General features: G+C 41.8%; 1 protein-coding gene across 4 annotated transcripts in view; it reads left to right on the top strand.

Annotated features, from left to right (window-relative positions):
- tbc1d14 (TBC1 domain family, member 14) overlaps positions 1-23,925 on the top strand; it is a 34,010-nt gene extending 10,085 nt beyond the window's left edge. For 3 of the 4 annotated variants that reach the window (XM_054601328.1, XM_054601329.1, XM_054601330.1), the window contains 12 exons: positions 1,122-1,245; positions 11,380-11,504; positions 13,113-13,195; positions 13,313-13,430; positions 15,268-15,374; positions 17,057-17,137; positions 17,286-17,374; positions 17,651-17,722; positions 19,413-19,541; positions 20,543-20,652; positions 20,796-21,054; positions 21,140-23,925. In XM_054601328.1, coding sequence (XP_054457303.1) covers positions 1,122-1,245; positions 11,380-11,504; positions 13,113-13,195; positions 13,313-13,430; positions 15,268-15,374; positions 17,057-17,137; positions 17,286-17,374; positions 17,651-17,722; positions 19,413-19,541; positions 20,543-20,652; positions 20,796-21,054; positions 21,140-21,196 — 1,354 coding nt within the window. In that variant the 3' untranslated portion in view covers positions 21,197-23,925. Of the gene's footprint in view, positions 1-1,121; positions 1,246-6,828; positions 6,898-11,379; positions 11,505-13,112; positions 13,196-13,312; positions 13,431-15,267; positions 15,375-17,056; positions 17,138-17,285; positions 17,375-17,650; positions 17,723-19,412; positions 19,542-20,542; positions 20,653-20,795; positions 21,055-21,139 lie in introns of those variants that run through there. The other variant, XM_054601331.1, reaches the window with a different exon arrangement.
- The last annotated feature ends 52 nt before the right edge of the window (positions 23,926-23,977 follow it).

Genomic DNA, 23,977 nt, shown 5'->3' with positions numbered 1-23,977 from the left:
AGTCATGGTAAGAAACAAAATTTTCCTCGGCATAGTCAAACAACACCATCACTATTATAGATATCATTATGGACACGGATGAAGGGATCGTTAAAAAAATCGGCCTTCAACAAGTCATTAGTGAGCACAGCGGAAGAAGCACCGCATGTCTCAATGAAACGTCTCCAAAACAAACACAGCAGCCTGCAGCTGACACAGCCAGCTATCGGTGAACGACGCCTCCAGCCTGCTCGGTGTTCAGAAGCATGGCTGGACCGACTGTGAGACAGTCAGAGGGCAAAAGGTCAGATTGATCCAACTGAGACAGCTTGTGTAGTCAGACCTCCTCTCCACCTCTTAAGTAAACCGGTTTAGAGCCAAGTGGTGTCAACGCAACTTGTTCATTGTTGCATATAGCAAATATTTCCCAATTGATTGATGGGTCAGAATCACTACATTTATTTAAGGTGAATGGCCTCTCGATGAGATGCATCCTAGACAAACAGTAGGATATGGACTCTTTGATGTTACGGCCTGGTGTGTCTCGTGGTCCGGTCAGAATAAGCTTTTTTTTATATCACTTCATTCATATCTTTTCAAAGCTGGGCTCCATTCAGGCTTTTGATGAAAGCTTTGCTAACAGCTCAGTGACAAAGCACTCCGATGGATGAATGAAAAGAATAGCTGGCTATATGATGCAGTGAAAGAGGAAGGCTTTTCACTGTTTAAACATCGTGGATGGAAGAGCAGGCGGTCAAGTGGGAGGGTCATATTCTTTTTACAGCAGCAAAGATGGCTTTTTTTTAAATCACATTTCTTGCAGCTGTAACGGTTTGTTATTGCTGCTGTGTCATGCTTTTAACGTCTAGTTTTGAGTCGACTAGCCTGCCAGCTCACATGAGGTCACCTAGGTGGTTAAAACGCTCTCTGGGTGGCCTGTGACCTTTCGCTCTTGATTCCTTTTGCGAGCTAAACTCTCTAGTGAGACACACACACTTCCTGCAGCTCTCTGGGGGCCCACACAGTGACCCAGTGAAGACTGCAATCATAGCTCTGTTTTTCTACATTTTCCTCCTGTGCTATAATGACCCAATTTGTTCCTCCGATCTCATTCCTGTTCTCTCTCCCCGTTGGTCTCTCAGGAGCCTGTTTGCCAGGAGGGTGAAGGACAGTCGGCCAGCGGAGCAGAAGGATCCAGGGTGGAAGCTGTTTGGGAAAATCCCACCGCGGGAAGGCCCCATTAAGGACCCGAAGAGGATACAGAAGGTAGAATCTTTCATTTCAAGGATCACACACAGACATTGTGTTCATGGGGGCTATTTCCTGTTTGGGAGGGACCAACGTATTTGTTCAAATGTCATTTTGAAAAGTGTGTGTTCAACTCAGTGCCTGATCTCAGATCTCACCTGAAACGTACATTCTTTCTGGCGTTTCCCTCCAGTGTCTCTCCTTTTTCCTTTTAGTCTGTAAGTTTCCTGAAGCCAAGTTGAAAGGTTTTTCATGTAAATTTGCACTCCTGCGGGGGGGAATTCGAATTCATTGACTTTGTATGCAATTGCACCATCTCTGAAATTCACCCTGTGCTCCATCTGAACACACAGTTAAGCTACAGTGATCTCCTTCACACATTTTCAGGCTTCAGGCACATTTTCAGTATTCAGAATTCCCCCACAAGAAAAAGTTATATGTCCACTGACAACTAAAAATCTCCTTCACACATCAGCTGAATTTTCAGTATTCAGAATTCCCCCACAAGAAAAAGTCCACTTAAAAAATCAGCACACTGTGTCCTGTTGTTCACATAGCAACAGCTGAAGTTCGCTCAGCGGCGTTTTGTGTTCTATCCCTGAGTAGATATTAGTCCCATGAACCAATAATAGGTTTGTTTGTTTTTCACGGACCATTTGTCTGGTTGTCTGTGTACTTAGTTTAAGCCAATCACAGAGGACGTGGCTCCTCTAGGCAGTTCATATCTGATTGTGGTACAAAACAGGTGTATGAAGATACTGGAAGAGAATCCAACAGTACTTTTTTCACTTTCATTAGCTTCCTTTAAGTCCTTGCAAACAAGCCCTCCACGTGCATCATATGGCTTTGGTTTATCTGGCCTTGTCAGCTGTGGTTTTGTGGTTGCTCCTCAGCTGCCGCACATTTAAACCACCTGCACTATGTCGAGAAATATAGTGCCGGTGGACAGCATTATAAACGGCTATATTAGCTCTGTAATGCAGGCTTCAAAATGAACCGATTTTAATGGATTTAGTAAAGTGCCTGATTTTACCATTAGCTATCTTTAAACTGAAGCATTAGGCTTGTTCAGTCAGCTTTATTTTAGATTTTAATCGGTTTTCATTTCAGTGCTGGAAAGTAAGTGTTATACTCAACTTCCTTAAACCAAAGCCAAATATTCAATATATTAGATGGATATTTAATTGTATTCATTTAAAGTCTAGATGACTTTAACAATTTAATATTTTGGAACTCCATTGAAGCTGTTGTTCAAAGGTCAAATGGATGAGCAACTGGCTTTCGATGCAATAATACGTTTTAGCAGAGCTCATTGTTTTACCATGGGTCAATAAAGACCAATAAGTACTATAAACCAACATTATCACTCGTGATAGCACACCAACTGAAGGCTAAGACTTTATAGAGGTCTAAAATATCAGGAAGATATGGAGTACAATCTCAGTGGTGTTCTCAAATACCAGCAGCTCAATGCCCTGAGCAACAACACTTCCCATCAGTGACATTTAGGTTCTTTAGCTATTTTTAGAATGGCGCATGCTGAAAAGAATCAACCTCTCACAGTTCTTAGAAACATAATGGAAAGAACAGGGCTGATTATTAACCACAATGGATCTTTGGAAGAAGGGTACTTGAACTACTTTCCAATAAACACTAGCAATTCTACATTTCCCAGTAGCGTTTGCGGCATAGCCGTTTAAAAGTCATGTAGCCGTTTTTATGTAGCCATTTTCAAAATCTTGTTTAGCTACATTTCCAGGGTGCTGCAGGTATGATGTCATTTAGGTTGCCAACCCTAAATGTTAGCATTGTGCTGGTTACCTTGTAGTCTCATTTAGCCACTTGTTAGCAACCGCCTTTTTTAAGATGCGTAAAAGGTTCAAAATTCACTATGGGGGTATAAACTAACACATTTTATGCCTTAAAACAAAATGTTCAAATTTTCCTACATGCAAAACCAATTCAAAGAACCCATTGACTTTTGAGATGACTCATTTCCAGGTTTTAGGACTCATTCCTGCAGCACTCTACTTGGTCTACTGTTTGTTTATGATATACATTAACATTTGATGTTACTTATTTGGAAATACCTTCAGTGTAGTAAGCTTTTTCTGAATTCAATGTTTCAACCAGGTGGCAACCTCCGGTTCTGCTGAATGAAGCCGCTGCAGAAGTGTTTTGAAACTTGCATTCTTCCTCATGTCCATCAGGGGGCGACTCATCTGGTTGCAAAAAGTACAATTGTATAGAAGTCTGTAACAATTGCCCTACTTCTCACATGATTTATTATCTCAGTAAACATTGAGTTTATGGTCTCAATCGCTATTTTAAATTTTTAATAATCCGTACTTGAGGCTCAAGACAGCAGTCCACAAACCATTGGGTGACGTCAAGATGACTTCGTCCACGTCTTATATAAAGTCTATGGTTTCAACTGATAAGCTTTCTACTCTTAACAAAGTATATTGTTGCTGTAACTTGACTCCTTCCAACTAAGAACAGCTTGTAGTGCCTCTAGCTACTATAATTTAGCTTCCCCAGCACTTCAAATTCAAAAAGCAGCACAAGCAAATGTCATTCAATTCTTAATTGCTTTTGTATCTCTCGATGGAAGACTAAATAATTTCTAAATAATTAATAACAAAAGACAGCTAAATAAAATAAAAGATCAAATTATAAATGTTTTACTAGCTAAAATAGATTCAATCCCTGATTATCTTCCTTTTCAACATGCAATTGACGAGAATCCTACTATTTTTCTGTGTCAGACGCTCAGCTTAGTGTGGCAGAAACGTGCCACGTGCATGTAGTGTTCTTTGCTGCTCAGCTTGCTGAAATTCAAAATGTCAAGGTCTTTGAGAGCACTTTGTTAGATAGCCAGCTGCTTACTGAACACTCGTCTAATTTCCCACTGCCGTTCAAAAAGCCAGTCGAGGACGTGTCTCGGGGCCAATTAAAGAGCACAGCATCCACCTACTGGTGAAATAAACCAAAGAACATGATGGCAGCCTGTAATTAGAGTCTGTAGAAGCCTGTTATTGTGCTGCCATTTAGCCTGTGCTCTTTGTGCTGCTGAAACCTGTTTGAAAGGCCTGATAACATTTAATTAATGCCTGATAACATGCAGAGCATACATTAGGTTGCCAACCCTAAATGCTAACATTTAGGGTTGGCAACCTAAATGACATCATACCTGCAGCACCCTGGAAATGTAGCTAGCTACAAGATTTTGAAAATGGCTACATAAAAACGGCTACATGACTTTTAAACGGCTATGCCGCAAACGCTATGACTATCTTGTTGTAATGGTAAGAAACCATACTCCTAGGATTGGCTGTCTGACTCATGCACACACCCGCATGTGCTTCTTATCTGAAATCTATCTCATCTGTGGTTGTAACCCTATATTCAACCTCAGGAATCGGATAACAAGGCTAGGTTTTCAAGCTTTTGTCTTGGCTCTGATGCTGCTGTTCGAAGGCGGGGTCAGTAACTGTGTGTGTGCGTGTGCGTAATGCTTTATTTGCCATGGTTATTGTTCAGCTGCTATGACACCCACGCTGTTCTGTTTCCACCAGCAATATTCCCCCTTTGAGAACACGGCGAATCAAGTTTAACATTCTAATTTACACCATTTCAGTCTGGGGACTTAAATATAGCTGGTGGCCTCGGTACAATGTCTGGTCACTGCTGAAGAAAGAGTAATTGTTCTATTACCTGCTAAGCCTCTGGTCTAAATCACACTGTGTTGCAACCCGGGTATGTCTTGAGTTACTGATGTTTGGGAGTGGAGCTGAATTGAATATTCCCAGCAGGATTTTTCCTTTTAATATTAAGTCATTAAACCGCTTTTATGTGTTGTAGTTTTTTTGTTCTGGTCAGAATGGAAACATTTCTGAAGCTGCAATTACACCATCTTGGTCATGCGATGAGGACAATAATTGAACAATGAAATCTGATCAACATGGAGGATAAAAGTCTGGATCAATTTTGCTGTAAATGCAGCAAATATCTTTTTTATATCAGAGGTCGTTTTTTGCCAAATCCAGATTACATTACACTACAGTCATTTTTTTTTTTGGGTGACGGATGGGTGAGACATGAATGGAAAACCAACATGCAGAGAGTAGAGTCTCAGTGAGGTGTTGGTTTCCCATGAGCCTCCATAGCAGCTTCTATGATCCTTGGCATAGATTACGGTTTGGTGACTGTTGTGGTCGTACCATATGAATTCCTTTGTATGGTAGCATCTGCTATTGTTATGATTTCCATTCATTTATCTGGGTCTTTGACAAACTCAGCAAAACACCCACAGTGTGAAGTAGATCGGATGAGCAGTTCTCGAGATATGCCAAGAACACACAGACAGACAAACCCTAAATGGATGTGTTGGATATGGATATGATTGCTATGGATGTTGTATAGCCTGCTTCAGGTTAAGCCCTTTGTTAAAACATGAACAAATAAATACAATGAGTGAATGCCATGGAACTTTCTGGTCTTTCTGGTTTGACAGATTTTTCAGTGTTTAAACGTTGCCAAACTGCTGACATTTGCTAGTTGCAGCTAATGCTACACTTTTCGCTAGCGCCTGCATGGTCGGTATTGTGCATGTGTAACGCTCAATAGAGATGAGAAAGAAGCTAGATGCCTCGCTTGTCAGGTACTTCCAACATCGATTTCGGGACAATCTTGCTTCTTTCTCATCTCGCAGATAATAAATAAACTGATACATGATATGATAACATGATACTGGATTAGGTGGGTAGATCTGCGTGCTTGCTGATACCCAATCCAGCATTTTGTATCGCTGTATCGCAGGCATTTCTGATACTGGTATCGGAACAACTCTACTGATGGCAGAGCCCGCCATACAGGGTGCTTAAGTACACATCATTCACACACTCACCCAAGGACACCATGACATTCGGACAGGAGGAGCGTGGGATCGAACTGCCGATCTTCTGATTAGTGGATGGACAGCTATGTCTGCTGAGCTCTGAAACTGTTTATGGATAAAATAACTAAACAAAACCATGGTTGACAATCGCAGAATACCGAGACTTAAGTTATGATTACTCATTAGTAAATAAAAACTTGTACATCTCCCACATGTCTTATTGTTGTGTTGTTAGACGATCATTATAGTGAGAATCATCCAAAAAGCAGGAAACGAGGGAAAAATCCTTTGTAACTCGTAACGGCACCTTTGAGGCTGAGCGTCTGAAACCCGATCCGTTACTCCGGGATTGATTAGTGCTGCTGCCAGGACACGGCAGAGCTCAGAGCTCCTCTCAGTGCAGCGATGGTGACTAATAACACACGGCGGTGCTGATTTGCTGACACACACACGCAGCAGCATAGACCTGATGCAGAGCCACTCAGTGTAGCGTCACTGCTCGGAGAGAGAGAAAGGGGGAGGAAAACGGGGGATATCATGCTGCTGCTGCATCGTTTCCAATGCGGGGTGTGTCCCTCCGTTGGCAGCTTGACTGTCCCTCTGCCCTCCTTTTTGATCTCCTCCTCCTCCTCCTCGTCTTCTCGCTCCTGGGTGTCTTGTTGCCAGGAGTGAGCACCCCCCCTAGGAGCAGCAATGACGCTGGGCTAAGGTTTTGTAAAAGGAACCCCCACCGGAGGACTGTCCGTCTGTAAGGAACAGCAGCGTTCATGGTGAGTGAGCATTTGCACTGCGAGGACAAGTGGACGAGCTAGCCGACCCACGGCGTCTCTCTCCTTGTCTGGCAGCATCAGAGGGCATTGGCAGTCGGAGCGTGAAAGGGACGCACGGCGGTGGAAGATGAAGGCTCAGGTTTCACATAAAAGCCTCTCTCAGCTCGTCGTGGCATCAGAGATGAACATCTAGAAAGATGAACATGTTTAAGTTTCCAGAATGTGTTGATGGATTCGATGCCCGTACAGGAGACGACTCATCTTTATTGTATTTAACTCGATGTAAAAGCCCTCAGTTTAATACAACAGAAGCACGTGCAACAGCGTCTTTTTAAATTTTTCTTTGAAGCGTGTCAAGGGATTTCATCCTGCCGTTATCACTGATGCAGTTAAAGAGACACAGAGCTCATTTGACAGCTGAATTAGTGGGACTCTGTTTATTTCTGCTTTCCAGTAAAGCGTGCTCAGATTTAAAAAGCACTAGGATTGTATCTGAGCGTTTTGGTGCCAGTGCTCATGGTTCCATCTGTTTGCCTGGATATTGTTACGTTTTCATCACTTTGTCTCCACAAAGCTGCCAGATCATCACGGCCTTACTAACAGACTGTTTAGCTCCCCTGTGGTAATCCAGCTGTTAGTGTGTCAACAAAGATACCACTATTAATTAAATCATTAATTCATTCATTCATTCAACATTGTATCGGCTCTTAAATAGGTGTCATTTGCAGTTTTCTGTCACTCTGAATAACCACAAATGACAACATCTTTGAACAGTCTACCTTAAATGGATTTGGTTGATCATGAGGTTAATTCCTCAAATGATATGTGTGAAGCAAAATAAAGGAAGCTGTGCTTGTGATGGATCCTGAAACTTCGAGTCAGAAGTTTTGGATTAAAATCCCAAAATGTGAGGCATATGAATACGTTTTTTTTTTACGTTATTATCTGTAAAAGCACAATCGGCAGAAACAAAATCTGAATTTGAGTAACGGCTCTGATTAACCTGTCCCGCAGTAGCTGCCAAACAAACACACCTAGGTACTGCCAACAAGGCAGGCGCCGTCTGATTCACTGACCCACATCAGCTTTGGAAAATACTTTGGCATGCAGCGAAACCAGGCTAAATCCACTTCCTAGTGTATATAGTTTTAAAGGCCATTAGCAGCCAGCATGACAGCCAGTCAGCGCAGCCAGGCACCCAGAGAGCTCTTCCACCACTACCAGGAAATTGGAGAACTGAAAGCCAGCGTGACAAAGCCGGTTGCCCTGGTGGCAGGTTATCATGGGATACAGTTGCTATTCCGGCAGCTTTAAGCTGCCATACAGAAAGAGTCAAGTTCCAGCCTAGAAACGAGGGGTAATGAGGGGTTTCTCAACATTGTTGAGGAATAGATAATGCATTGAGATTCACACTTTTTATGGAAAGTAAACTATGAGCTGAGCTTAACTATCTGTTTGAATCAGTATGATAGTTTGCAGCTATGTAGCGCAGTTGCATTACTCTGTTGAATGTATTCATGCGTTCTGTTGGATTTATCTGTTTGCTGCTAAATTAGAGGGGGATTCCCACTGATTTTACACATTAAAGTCTGTTTACAGGTCTTGGGGAGTACTAATGCAACTGTGGAAAAAGTTATATAAAGCCTTTTGTGTTTGTAGCTCCAGAGAGAGCCGTGTGAAGTCTGATGAACCTTTCATCTAAAGCGCTGATTCACCAGTAGGACTGGTTGTGGAGTGGCAGAGGAATGTACAGTAACGTGGTTAGCCTTTACAGGATTTTGCTCCAGTGTGTTTTTTTAGCATCATCAGTCCATTGTTATAGCTAATCATTTACGTAGTTTCTTACCCTCACATACTTGTAATACTTTTACTCACTTAACTATTTGCACCGCACGCATTCTCAAACCGCGTCCACATGTAGCTTCCCTTGGATACACTCCCTCTCAGTACAGCTTCACATATGTCCAATCTTGTGTTTCCCAGTGTTTGAAGCACCTGCATTACTGCTGGACCCCCCCTCTCTTTCTCTGCAGTATCAATCTGTTCTCAGGGTCAAAAAAAGCTCTGGCTAACCTTTTATTAATCAACAAGCAGCTCTTCCCTCAGGCACCCATAGTCTTTAATTACACAGGCAACAGTATATGTATTTTGCTGTTCATTAAAGCCCAGAACAAATCAATACTGACTAAAGGCAAACCTGGTCAACTATTCACATGAGGGAGATCCTCTTTTGCAAATGCGTATTTCTATGTTTAACATGAAACTTAAGTGGTTTAGATAATATGGTTAAACTGGTAATTTGTTAACTAGCTGTATGAGCAAAGTTTTGCTAACAGTAGAAATTATGGACAAAGCTATAAAGTGTTGAATTTTCAACTTTGTCACCAAAACTGATTAACCTATCCTATCAGCTGATTCTCACCATCCTATTATTTAAACGTTCTCTCCTGTCTAGAATAAAATGTGCTAGCTTATTGTCGCGTTGGCTACCAAGCTAGCTTTCTTGCTAACTGACGGTTTACAAACTAGCTAGAGTGCTATTGTGACTGACTAGTGCTAGCATGTTCCCAGCTAGCTAGCTTGTTAGAGGTTAGCCTGCCAGCTACAGTAGTTAAACAACTGGCACCACAAGCATTCACACTTCTAGGGGACTGAGGGAAGGCTAGGCGGATGCAGAGCAGATGAAAGTGAGGATAGTGACGGCAAAGAAGAAAGAAAGTACACAAGATGAGACCATGCTTTCACCTTGAAATGTGGCCACCTTTTTTCTGACTTGGCCGTTTTGGGTCTTTTTAAGATAACAGAAGTGGATACTGGTGACTGCTACTTTTGTTTACTTCCACCTTAAGCTAAATTCTCTAAATTCCTTTTCTTTTTTTTTGCTATTTCATTCATTCTCTTTTTGGTTTTCTTGAAAGGAGTTTGATGAGTTTCTCTACACCACTTTCATATCTGACCATGAGATTAACTCGTGTAGACTAAGCTAAGCTATTTGTCTCCTAGCTAAAGAGATGTGAGTTCTCTTCTCTTCTTCTTATGCAAGTCTCAGCAAGAGACAAAATAAGTGCATTTTCTTCAAGGTTTCCTTAAAACTAAGGTGCAGTACCTGGTAAACATTATCTGCTAAACTTCAGAATGTTAGCTTTTTCATTGTAAGTGTGTTAGCACGTTGACATTTAGCTAGAAGCACCGTGGTGCCTAAGTTCAGCCTCACAGAGCTGCTAGCACGGCTGTAGATTTGTTACTGCTTTTTCTTCTGCTTTCTGGCATTTTAATAAATCTTGTTAGGAACTTAGCTTTATGGAAGATGCTCTGTAAGTGAAGGTTGTGGCTATAATCAGTAATTCATGCTGTCTGTATGTCCCTTTTGTTCTGTGATGCCCTGCCTTCCTGATCCTAATTGAATTACCTTTATTTGTCTCCAAGGCTCCGGTACAACCGACAGTAACAAAAAGACAGATTAATAACATGGGCAGCATCACTAACAGTCATGCATGCACACTCACACACACTACTATTGTAGACATTGATTTTTCTGTCTTCATTATGGCCTGCGCTGATCAATGGGAACATCCCTGTGGCAGCAGGGCGTTAAGCTGATCGCTTGCAGTCCTCCGCCTGCATTATTAACCAGCTCAACGCACACTGGAGGCCATTTTGGACACACAGTGGGGGGGGTGCGTGTGCTCGTATTGCACTTGCCCTATTTACAGTAGCTTCCTAATTAACTAGAGAGACAATGTAACAGTTTCTTCTGAAGGTCTTCCCTGAACTGTTTGTTCTCTATCAGCTCCCTAATTCTTGAAGCTCATAGCTGCTAACACACACACACACACACACACACACACACACACACACACACACACACACACACACACACACACACACACACACACACACACACACACACACACACACACACACACACACACACACATAACCTGTATGTCAGCTGATAGTCGGCCTTGTGTTAAACTGCCCTGTGGTTGTAACAGGCTGAATGTCACATGGCCTCTTCTTTCTATAGGCCTGTGTCACACTCCCAGTGGTGGAGCAGAAACCATACACTCATTAGACAGCAGCTGACAAATGCTCAGGGGCCAAAAGTGTGTTGTCACAAGGTCGTCAAGACATTTCTCAGTGTTTCTGTGTGACTTAATTTACACCTACAAGTCCTCTCTCTTATTATTTATTTTCATTTTTTATCATCTCACTTCTTTTCCTCTCCGAAACCAATTAAATCCTACCACTCTGTGTCTGACCTCAACAGTAGCTTTGCGGTCAGCTGTGGCCCTTGTGGTAATTTGATCTGTCTTTGGAGCTGCATGCATGACCTGTTTGTACTTTGACATGGAACATTAAGCAACTTATTCACCAATTTTGCTGTTTGTGTTTGTGTCCGTGTTTGTTTTAATAGTGTAAATAAAACTCCACTTACAGTTCTTGAGTTTCTGTGTCTAAATGTATGTTTTTCGTCGTCAGGAATATGAAACAAAGAGTGGCAGAGCTGGACCTGGCAACCCGACGTCTCCCAGGCAGGGTGCGAGGAAAAACCTGGACTTTGAGCCGCTCTCCACCACTGCACTCATACTGGAGGACAGACCTGCGTAAGTAAACACACACACACACACACACACACACACACACACACACACACACACACACACACACACACACACACACACACACACACACACACACACACACACACACACACACACACACACACACACACACACACTCTTATCAGACAATGAAGCCACACTGTTGCCTTTCATCTTTATCTTTAATCTGCGGGATATTAGACTATCCCACATTTTTCTTTCCCTCTCAGTACCAGTGGAGTTTGCTTATCAGACAATGAAGCCACGTCTGTTGCCTTTCTATCTTTATCTCTCCCTCATTCCTTCTTTATCAGTCCTCCATCCTCTGTCATTAGACTCCTTTCATCATTGTTCCAGCTCCCTGTGCTGTGTCTCTGTTTGTTTCACAGACGGTAAAAGAGAGGTGCTGCTGAAAGTTTAATAGCCCTCCCTGAGCCTGGCTCCATTACCCTGCTTTTTTTTTAGCATTTTACATTTTGTTAACATGCGTACAGGCAGACAGACCTACAGACATATGCTGAGCCTCATGTTTAATTCAGTGTTGCTGCTCAGCCTGAAGATTAGCACTTCTGCTTTGGCAACAAGGTGAAAGAAAACAATAGTAGAATTTAGCCTGATTTCCTGTGTGTGCACACCATGACTGGCAAAACTGTGAGTTCAGCTGCTGCATGCAACCTCCCAACTCTACTCCTTCTTCACTGTCACCCCCTGCTGGTAAAACCCATCTAGAAAAGCGCACAGAATATTGCAAAGTGTCAGTGCACCCTCAGTCTATCTATATTTAAAGAAGATGGAAGAAGAGCAGTTTATTATGGTGCAATCATGACACAAGCATTCCACACTAAGAAAAACTTCCTAAAATCACATGAACCTCTACTGACAAGACCCAGTAAGATGTCCCCCTGCAAGAAGTGCAGGTAGATCATATTAACAAAAACTCAGAGCAAATCAACAGATGATAAAAAGCTAGAAAATACAATTCAAGTTAATTTTCTTTTTTTTATATATTTCTGTTTGTTAATGTATTAGCTGTTATCGAGCATTCGCTCATGATCTTCATCGCACAAATAGCCCAGTTATCTTAGAATGTAGACTGTTACATTTGTATTCTCAATCAATATTTGAATGCAGCGTAGAATTATTATTATTATTATTATTATTTTTTGCTTTTCTGTTCACAATGTTTAAAAAACATTTCAATTTAACATTTCCAATAACTAACTGCAGGGTGTTGTCAATTTCAAAAGTCAAAATGTATTGAAAAAAGAAAGATGTAATGATCAAATTCACAACCTGGTTTTTTTTTTCAGCAGCAATCTACAGCACCTTAAGTTACATTTATAAAACACAATAACAAAAAATCTAAAACATCATTAAATAGGATAATAGACTTTCTAATTTCATTGGAAAACATTAATAGAAGCTTTGAATGTATAAAGATGAACCGGTTCAGCCCAAGATGTGATATGAATGGAAGCTCCAGAAAGGCTACTTAATGGACCTTGAGGAGTGTTGTATTACATCACAAGCCTGCTCAACATGAATAATGCAAAGCTAAGAGAACACATAGACGCTAATCCATTTCCTTTGCTTGATGTATATGTGTTACAGTAATCTGCCTGCCAAGCCGGCCGAGGAGGCACAGAAGCACAGACAGCAGTATGAAGAGATGGTGGCCCAGGCCAAGAAGAGAGGTGAGACTACTACAGGACTGAACTGATGATGTCTCTCTTAAGCCTGCTGTAAACCTCTTGTATTAACGTTCCCTCTGTTTTGTATCTACCCACCTCTCTCCACACTCCTGTCTGTAGAGTTGAAGGAGGCTCAGAAGAGAAAGAAGCAGCTCGAGGATCGATGTAAGCTCGAGGAGAGCATCGGCAATGCCGCCCAGATCTGGAACCAGGAAATCTTGCCTAACTGGAGCACAATGTGAGAACAAACAACGACTGAGTTTAGAATAATAAATATACTGATGTTGCATGCATTTCTGGAAACTTAAAGTCCCAGTTAAACGGAAGTTAGACATCTTACGCTTCTGTTAGGGTTTTGAATGTTTGTGGACTCATCCTGGCTTCAGGGGCGTTTACAAAAAATCCAATCAACTGAGAGTTTGGGTGACTATCCAGCCACCTTCACTGTTTGTGGATAGTAGTAGCTACCAGAGCAATATGGAGAGAGACAGGAAGGAATGTGTTTTTGTATATCAGTGGGCAAAAATGTAGTTTTCATTTCAAAAACAATGTGGCCGAGGTTTAAAATCTGCAAGCACCCTTCATCTCTCCTTCGTCCTCCTCCTGATCTGACAACAGGTGACAGAGATGTGAGTGGAACCAACAGATCTGTGTAGGGCTGAACTCTAAGCCCGCCCACTTTTTAGTGGCCCAATCAAAAGCAAAGGATTTGATTTAAATCCCATTTGTAACTATATACCGCTTAAATATTCAGTTTACTGTGAAATATGTCACAGTACGGAAGCTAAAGACGCTCTGAATTCAGTTTCTATGATACTTTAACTTCTTTGTACTGAGAAGGAATTTTCAAGTACAAACACAGCAGTGTGCAGAAATTCCCTAAATGTAACTGGACCTGTCTTGGAAAATTTAAAATTGAAAAGCGGCCAGGTTCCTTTGGGAACCACTTCAAGCGTTTCAGTAGCTTAGAAATCAAATACAGAGCAGAGTTGGAGCATGGATGTAGATTGCATTGCATTTGAGAGCTGTAGTCTGGAGAAGAAAAACTAAATAGCATAAACTGGTATTCAAAAATATTTACACAAAAAATCCTCCATATCACATAAATTATCATTGTCAATGTCAATTAAGTAAGTACATGTTGGCATCTGTAAAATGATGATCGAGATATTAACGCCTTAAAGGAATAGTTCAGATATTTTGAATGGGGTTGTACGAGGTACTTCTCCATAATCAGTGTATTACCTACAGTAGCTTGGAGCAGTAGACAGGAGTACCAGCCCAGGAGCAAAGTAATGTACTGCTGTGGACGGAGGCAGCAGTAGAACGTATTTTAAACACCTAAATAATATCAATATCAGTTTAAGTCCAAACGATCCCTATAAATTCCTACATGGGCCTCACTAATTGTCTGTCTTCTTAACAGTGCACCAAATCATCATTAAGATAAGATAAGATAAGATAATCCTTTATTAGTCCCGCAGCGGGGAAATTTGCATTATGTGGCTGTTTTATTGTGGTATCAAGCATACACCGAACAGCTGCTGTAGACAAGCACTTCAGTGACTAATGACAAACGCCTCACATGCAAACATGATGATTCAGTATGAGATTATACAAACACAACCTGTTTTACAAGCACAACTGCCACACATGAATTCCAGCTTGTTGATGAGAATTAATATCAATGTCAGGGCTTCTGTCATTCAGTCATGTCTGATTCCATATCAAAGTTTCACCACTCCTACATATCTTGGAATAAGTTTAGTACTTTTTTCCCCTAAGTGTAAAAATTGAGGAGGTCTTTGCAAAGCGTTTAGGCTTATGTGATCTTGTTTTACCAACTAAGTCTATTGTGAAATATGGGGCTAACATAAAGATTAAATGATGTTTGCGTCAAGGATTAGTTTTTCTCTGAAGGTAAGTCATTTCTTGCCCCTTAAATGGAATAAGTGACTGCAGCGATGGAGTAAATGACTGCCACCTTGTGGTTTCTGATCACTAAATTCTAGTTGCCTCTGTGAAACACAACTAGCAAGCAGCCCACATTGAACCCACATTTGTCCCTCCCCCAGGTGTACATCCCGAAGAGTGAGGGACCTCTGGTGGCAGGGCCTCCCCCCCAGCGTAAGGGGCAAAGTGTGGAGCCTGGCCGTGGGCAACGAGCTCAACATCACACATGGTACGGGTGTGCGTCTGAGAGTGCGTGTGTGTGTGTTATGTATGACTCATAATTGCCATAACTGTGCCTGAACTTTGACTGTCATGTCCTGATCCGCCCTGTTACCTGACTGCTCCCACCAGTACACACACACACACACACACACACACACACACACACACACACACACACACACACACACACACACACAAAGACACACACACACACACACACACACACACACACACACACACACACACACACACAACACACAACACAAAGACGGGTGTTTCACTTTGTCCCAGTGAATCAGTGGCAGTGAGATAAATAAAGAGGAAGGAGGAGTGTGTCCATTAAGAAGGAGCATGGTTCAATGACTCCCCCAGCACAAGAGGGAACAAAGTATCATTTTAATGAGTTCTCAAGTCTGGATGGGGATCACACACACACACACACACACACACACACACACACACACACACACACACACACACACACACACACACACACACACACACACACACACACACACACACACACACACACACACACATCCCTGTACTTCTATCTCTGTGAAGACTTGGACTAGGTTAGGCAAATTCTGAACAGTCAAAATGACCTCTCTTTCCAAAATTGGTCCTCACAAAGAAAGATTTCCAAGAACACACACACACACACACACACACACACACACACACACACACACACACACACACACACACACACACACACACACACACACACACACACACACACACACACACACACACACACACACACTGCAGATTCATTCTCCTATTGCTAAAAGAGCACCAACGTCAAACCGTTCTGGGAAAGCTGAGGACTACTGAGCTGGTCCACTCTGCTTTGTACTACTCAGCCTTTTAAATGGAGAAGAGTCCTATTCATCATCACTCTGAGCACACACACTCCTTAAAAGCTCAGTCTCTTTCAAAGATGTCCATAATTTAATGAGTAGCAGCTCAGTGACAGTATTCCCCCATTTTAAGTAAAGTAGTTTAATACTTCTGCTAATGCTAGTAGTAGCATTTCTACTATTATTGAAGGGGACTTGAAGGGGGACTTCGGGGACCCCCCGAGTATTCTCTTTTGAAAATGATGTGTTTTTGGAACATTAAAGCATGTAAACATGTTCTAGTAGCATGAGCATGATATGGCCCCTTTAACTTTGCTATCTCTAGTGGTATTGAAGGAACTACTGCTAGTTATTTGCATTACTGCTACAGCTAGCCAACTACAAGTACTACTTTTAAGGCATATGAATAGCTCAGTGTGTCTATTGTATATTACTGCTAGGTGGCAACTATTACTGCTACATTTTGGGACAGAAGTGTATGACAGAAATGTCATAAATCAATCCAGAAAAAGAGATGCTCCTCGTAACTCCAGAACTAACTTTAGCCAGTTCAGCGTGCTTTCACTGGTGCCAATTTGCCAAATATAAACAAATGTTTGCTATTTAATTATTGTTACTGTCAAACTTCTGACAATTAAGGGAGATCTCTTTTTCTGTAATCACCTTGAGTGTCACTGCTGCAGAGTAATGTGAAGAGCCTGATCCTTTTATCACCTCAAGTGGTTTCTGTCCAGTCATCATGTTCTCCGCTCAGTGTCTTCAGCCTCTGTCCTCCTCCCTTTCTCTCAGATTGATTGTACTGTGGTGCTGTTATGTGTCCCTGCAGAGCTGTATAGCATCTGTCTGGCCCGGGCGAAAGAGAAGTGGAGGAGCACACCAGCACATTCCTTAGAGACTGAACCTGAAGGTAGACACAGAATAAATCATCATGTGGCCATTTCCTTAAAATCTTGGACCATCTAGGCTAACAAAAGTGAAGTCAGATCAGAGGCTATACTATACACGTTTTTAGATTTTTCCTTTGTGTTTTGTAATGTTTTTGCTCTGTCTTCAAGATCCTGATTCGTCAGATCGGGAGTCGAGCCTGGAGCTGATCAAGCTGGACATCTCAAGAACCTTCCCCCATCTTTGTATCTTCCAGCAGGTCAGTGAGAGAAGCTCAGCCACCCTATACAATACGTCTATTGTATTAAAACGTTTTGGCTGTCATTATTGAGAAAATGTCTCACTCAGCCCTTTTATTAAATACAATGTTACTCTGGTAACCTTGGCAAGAACCAAGCCAAGCTCGGTGACATTACTCTGATATTATTGTATCAAAGTAAATCTGACACCGAACTTTCTGGGAAAGGGTGTGTGAACGAGTGTATCTTTGGTCTCTTTATTCCATTGTCTTCATTATTTCTTTGTCAATCGTCAGGGCGGGCCATATCATGATGTGCTGCACAGCATTCTGGGAGCATACACTTGTTACCGGCCAGACGTTGGCTACGTAAGTCACACACACACACCAAACATAGCATGACATCCAGCTGTGATACGTCTGCACATTTTATACCTTTTTATACTCACTTTGTGTTCTGTGCCTTTTAAGAAAACTGCCTCGTAGCCTCACAAGTGGACCTCAAACGTGTGCTAACATGAACTATATGGGTCTTAATGCGCGTGTGACGTCCGTGTCTCTTTTTATATGTGTCATATTTTAGAGATATTTTACAGTACCTACTGTTAGATTATGATGGTTAAAATGACACAGCACAGACCTGGAATTATCACACGACACCTACGTAGTGTGAGGTGTCATTTGATGAATATATTCAAGTGTTAATGTAGTTTTAATGTACATTTATTTCATACAAAAAAGACTTAAATGTATTCATTTAAACCTAAAATGTTGAATTGTTTGTCTTTTTGTGGCATTGCCTTTTTTCAATGTCTGATTAATACATTTCTGATATTTTTGACAAATATTTTTCACATAATAATTATATTTCTATGAGTGCGGAGGTTGTAAAATCATCTGTCCTTTGCCTGGACAGGTGATTACATCTGATTGGAATACCAACATCCTGCCGCAATTGATCCGTACTGTAAAATATAAGGTTCCATAAATAACATAATGCTACATCCAGTACATGATATCAGTAGGCTACTTCATTCACAAAATACTATTTGTATGTCATTTATTGGTATATTTCACATTATTTACGAATGTTATTTTGGATATATCACAGATGTTTTCACATATTTCTCAGATATCTTTTGGACATATTTCAAATATTTATCAGATGCAAATTTTCGTATGTATTTTTCAGAAATGTCACCAATTTATTTGACATATTCTACTAATATTTTTGGCCCTGTTTCACTACATTTTCATCATATTTTAGTAACATTTCACTTACTTTTTCAGTTAATATGTTCTAACTACTATGAGTATTGATAATGAATACATTAGGTATTGACTGGTATCGGCATCAATGGTAACAAACCACATGACCTCGATTCAATGAGAGAAATGTGTTAAATTAGGTGACAGTGACGGATTTATAGGTGTGGTTGTGGTCAGTTTCTCTGAAGTTCCACGAACCACATACGCATAAAACCTCACACATTAGCCAGTGGCGTTAAAAAAGTGCTGGAAGTTCTTTGACTCCGATCTCTAATAATGAAGTCATGTTCACGCTCTGTTATTCTATAAAGCCACACTGTGCTTGGAGATGCTGCTGTTTGCCTTGCTGCTCCATCACTGCAGTCCCACGCTGTGTGTGCTTAGGTAGAAATGACTGTGACTTCCTGCACTGACCCCAACCCCTGTGCTGCCACACACACACACACACACACACACACACACACACAATCGATGCATTCCCCTCCGTGCAGCCGTTTCTGTTTTGTTCTTTGCATCCGTCTGCATCAGCATTTCATCTCTGTTTCCATCTTAAATATCCAGACTGAAGCTCAGTTGTTTGTCATTGTAGATTAGTTTAAAATAAGATTAGATTTATTAGAGCACAGAGCAAAATTCACCTCTAGCAGGTGTTGACTTGCCGCCGCTGGTGTCTCTCTGCTCTCGCATTCAGAGACGGAAGTCAAGTATACGTCTGCAAGCCCCCTGTTAGACCACAGTTATTTTCTGCTTCTTGTTTGCTTGTACAAACTGTGTGTGTGCGTATATTTAGGTGCAGGGGATGTCGTTCATCGCAGCAGTGCTGATCCTGAACCTTGACACAGCTGACGCCTTCATAGCTTTTGCCAACCTGCTCAACAAGCCCTGTCAGATGGCCTTCTTCAGAGTCGACCACAGCCTTGTCAGTACACACACACACACACACACACACACACACACACACACACACACACACACACACACACACACACACACACACACACACACACACACACACACACACACACACACACACACACACACACACACACACACACACACACACACACACACACACACACACACACACATTAAGAACCATTACAGCCTGTTACTTGTAGTTTATGCTTGTGGACACACCCAGTCATTTATTTAAGTCCAGTAAGTGTTGATGGTAAATCGATTTGAAGAAAAAAAAATCCTCAGTACTTCATATTGACCCAGAAATCTGAGTTCTCGGATGCAAAACCTGTAGTTCTTCCTGCATCCAGCTCCATCACGGGACAGTTAAAGGCAAAGAAGAACTACATGCTGTTACTGAAGCTTGGATCTCTGGGCTCTGCCTCTCTTTAGATGGCGCTCAGAAACTTCAGAACTTTCTGGTCCTCTTCACTTGTATAGCGTCAGAATGGCTTCTTAAAATATGGGAACAGAGGATGTTCTTTAGGAGGATTAATTTCACAGTGACTCTGATATTAAGCCGTAGGTATTGGAGTCAGAGTTTACGGCCGAAGAAATTCAGCAGAGAGAGTCTGAGGACACTAGCACAAAATGCATGCTGGTACGTGTAGTCACTGCCGGAATGGCTCAGCGCGCAGCAAGAGAACCCTTCTTTCTCTGTCAATATAGCACGCACTGAGGAATTAATTGAGTCAGTGAACTACCTTTACCATCAACACCGATTGGTCATCCACATGGAATGTGGTGAATTTCCCTTTTAACTGGGGCATTCTTTTAATTAGGGCAGCAAACTAACTATTCTTTTTTACTACTTTGTTTTTTTGGATCAGCAGTCTAACAGTCCCAAATATATTTAGTTTAAAATCGTTGAAGACTAAGGAAACAAGCAAATATTTGTTGCTCGTTGGACACAATCCTGGTTTTTGTGTCACTCTATAAGACCAGCTTTCCCTCTCTCCACAGATGTTGACTTACTTTTCGGCATTTGAAGTGTTCTTTGAAGAAAACCTACCAAAGCTCTTTGCACATTTCCAGAAAAACAACTTGACGCCCGATATTTATTTAATCGACTGGTGAGTTTCAACCGTTTCCTCTTCATCCGCCACATTTCTGCAGCTCATGAAGCTCAGTTCAGATGTTTCCATCACTTTTAATTGAATGACGGTGTTATCTTAAGTGCACTTCTCCTCTTCCCTTTGTCCGCCCGTCCCTCCAGGATCTTCACCCTGTACAGCAAGTCCCTGCCGTTGGACCTGGCGTGTCGGGTGTGGGACGTGTTCTGCAGAGACAACGAGGAGTTCCTGTTCCGCACGGGGCTGGGCCTGCTGCGTCTCTACCAGGACGTCCTGACCACCATGGACTTCATCCACATGGCTCAGTTCCTCACCCGCCTGCCCGAACTAATCCCCGCCGAGCAGCTCTTCCAGCACATCGCCGCCGTTCACATGACTAGCCGCAACAGGAAGTGGGCGCAGGTAAGACGACACAGTTTCCATTTTAGGCTTTTTAGGTCTCTTTTTTTTTTCCCTTTTTTAACCGTACCTCCCTCCATCTCCTCAGGTCCTGCAGGCGTTACAGAAAGATCCGGAGCGAGGGAGCCCGGTGCTGAAGCGCTGAGCCATCACATGTTACCAGACTCAACCAGTTCTCCCATCCAGCCCTCTGGGGGGGAAACCTGACCCTCAGCAGGCCGTATGGACCTGAGGAAGACCTTTTAAGCTCAGCAGGACTTATCTGGTTGTAGCCGCTGTGATAAACCTTCTCCCCTAGAGCCGCGTCACTGCTCCATCTGGAACCAGGACTCTAGAGGGGGGGTTTATCAGTGATGGTGATGATGAGGGTGGGGTGTGAAAAGGAATACGAGGCCTTATTTATCTCCCACCTCCTCTGCTGAGAGGCCCAGTGGTGGACTGGGAAGCGGAGGCTGAAGAATGTATCACACACTCCCACAATCGGCAAGAGGGTTCAGGTCTGCACGGAGCAGAGGAAACCACAGAGATACCAGTACTACTCCTCTTAGATTTGAATTCAGCACTCTTTCTAGCTACAGTTCCACTTGTCTTTCTTTTAAATGTAGCTATTTTTATGACAAAACAAAGTTCCATGTGTGACTGCCCAATCTCGATAAGTTCCAGTCATGGAAAGTAAGAGTAATGTCTTAAAGTGAATCTCCAGAGTGAGATGTGTGAATGACAGTGTGGAACTATGTGAACTTCAGCTAGCGTCTCTGTGTCTCAATCTCTTTGTTTCTGCACTTTTTTTCTTCCCCCCCAAAACTTAAGACATTCCTTCAGTTTGATTTTGTCCTCTGTGTGCTTTACATTTGTGTTGTGTTTCACAGTTGGTACAGATTTTGGTTTCTAATCCATTCCATGAAGTCACCTCTCAGTTTCAAGCTAAAAAGAAACATGAATGCACATAACACCGAATATATTCCGAAGTCTCTGAGAGCACCGCGCGGTTACATTTGTTCTGAGGAGGTCATGAGCTGCCTGTAAAATGAGTTCTACAGTATATTTATGTCAATCAAAATGGAGGAAATGATGCTGCTGTCAGACACATTCAACACTCAGCGTCAGACACGGATTCCCCTTAATGTTAGAGGTATCTTTCAGCTTGTCGGTGTTCTGATTCCTGAGTGTGATGTCTTTAAATGTATTTATTTAATATTTATCAAAAGGACACAAATGAAGGGTTGTTGCTGAGCCGCTCTTAAGCATACGCTTGATTTGAATGTGTACGCAAATCAAAGTTATTCAACAACAGAGTAGTCGACATGCTCATGAGTGTTTTGGTAAAAGCACTGTTGGTTGAGGTTTTATTACAGCACAGCTGTTTTGATGAGTTAACACAGGTTGGACAGTTAGTACATGACACTTCTTGATAATCAGCTAAAACAAAAGTGAAGAAGCATCTTACTGGTGAAAATGACGGCCCAGTGTGGGTAAAGTAAAATCATTTATGGAGCAGGGGAGGGGGGTAATAATCAGAGGAAAACATGACATTTCCTAGATTAAATTTGTAAATTTATGATGGAAAACACTCACATATTGTCTGAGATTAAAATGGTAAATTTACAAGAAAAAAAAAAATAGGCCCAGTTCATGTCTCTTCAAAGTCAGGATGCTTCCTCAAAGCTAAATCCGATGGCAAAGTATAATATGATTGGGTCATTTACTTCAGGCACAACAGCTGTGGAGTCTGTGTTTCCTTAAAACTGAAAAAACTAAAATCTCAAATTTAATCTCTTAATCTGTAATCTCAGATTATATCTCATAAATGTAACACTTTATTTTTTTAATTTTTTGTCTCCCATAACGTATTTTTTTATTTTCACCTACAATGGCCCTAAGACACTGTCGTAGTTGAATGTTAAATATCTTCTTTTTTTTTTTTTTTTTTAACTTGTGAGTTGCCCATTTTGCACAGACCTGTTCAACAAATTAGATGAGTTGAGAAGTGCAGACAGTCATTGTCCTGGTGTTGGCTGTGAAGCTGCTTGATCTGATGTATGGAGGACTTTACCTCCGTTTGTTCCCTGTGTTATCAGTAATGTCTATCTGACCAAACGTTCTTAAATACCTGGACCACAGATGAAGTATAACACATGTTCTGGGTTTTAAAAAACAGGAAGCACCTTGAACCCTAAACTTGTTTGGTTAATGCCTGCTAACAGAAACAGCGTTTGCATCAGCTCAGCGGCACAGAGAACACTTTCTGATCTACTTGATGAACTCCCCCACCCTCCCTCACCCCCCACTCCACCAGTGTGGTGTCAAACCGCAGGACTGCAATAAAGCTTTTTGCACATACATGTAAGCACTTTGAGTTGTGCCTCGCATCATCACTTATAATGTCATCACTCGCAGGTTTTAAACGGGTTGTCTGCCTTTTATTCTATTAACTTTAGTTTTTTTGTGCTAAGTAGTGACAGTGCAAGTTGAAGTGTGTGTGTGTGTGTGCGCGTGTGTGTGCTTCATGTGCATGTGTTACGTGGCTTTTTCAGAATGCGATCTGTTAGTTACTAGTTCGTTGTTACATTAAAGGCTGGCCCTCAAGCTCTACCAACACTACCTGCTTCCCATCACAAAACACACAACGCTGTACGATCCACTGTGGCCACAAACCAAATTCAATCTCATTTGAATAAAACGTGAAATATGCTGTAATTTATTTGGTTCTGTTTTGCATTGTCTGTTTTGTTTTCCCATCCCTCAAGAGACCTGTTGTACTGTAGAGGACTGGTGGACTTACATGGAGAAAGCAGAGGGTTACCATGCAACTTTAGCTCACTTGAACTGTATATAAACAGTGGTTTTATTAAAATAAAGAGATGTACATATTCATCCAGGAGCAGTGTGTCTTTGAACTGATTTGAAGCGTTTTAATTTTTACCCT

Source organism: Anoplopoma fimbria, chromosome 7 (assembly GCF_027596085.1).
Source record: "Anoplopoma fimbria isolate UVic2021 breed Golden Eagle Sablefish chromosome 7, Afim_UVic_2022, whole genome shotgun sequence".
In the NCBI taxonomy this organism is placed as follows: domain Eukaryota; kingdom Metazoa; phylum Chordata; class Actinopteri; order Perciformes; family Anoplopomatidae; genus Anoplopoma; species Anoplopoma fimbria.
The sequence above is the reverse complement of the archived record's forward strand: the minus strand, read 5'-3'. Positions and strand labels throughout refer to the sequence as shown.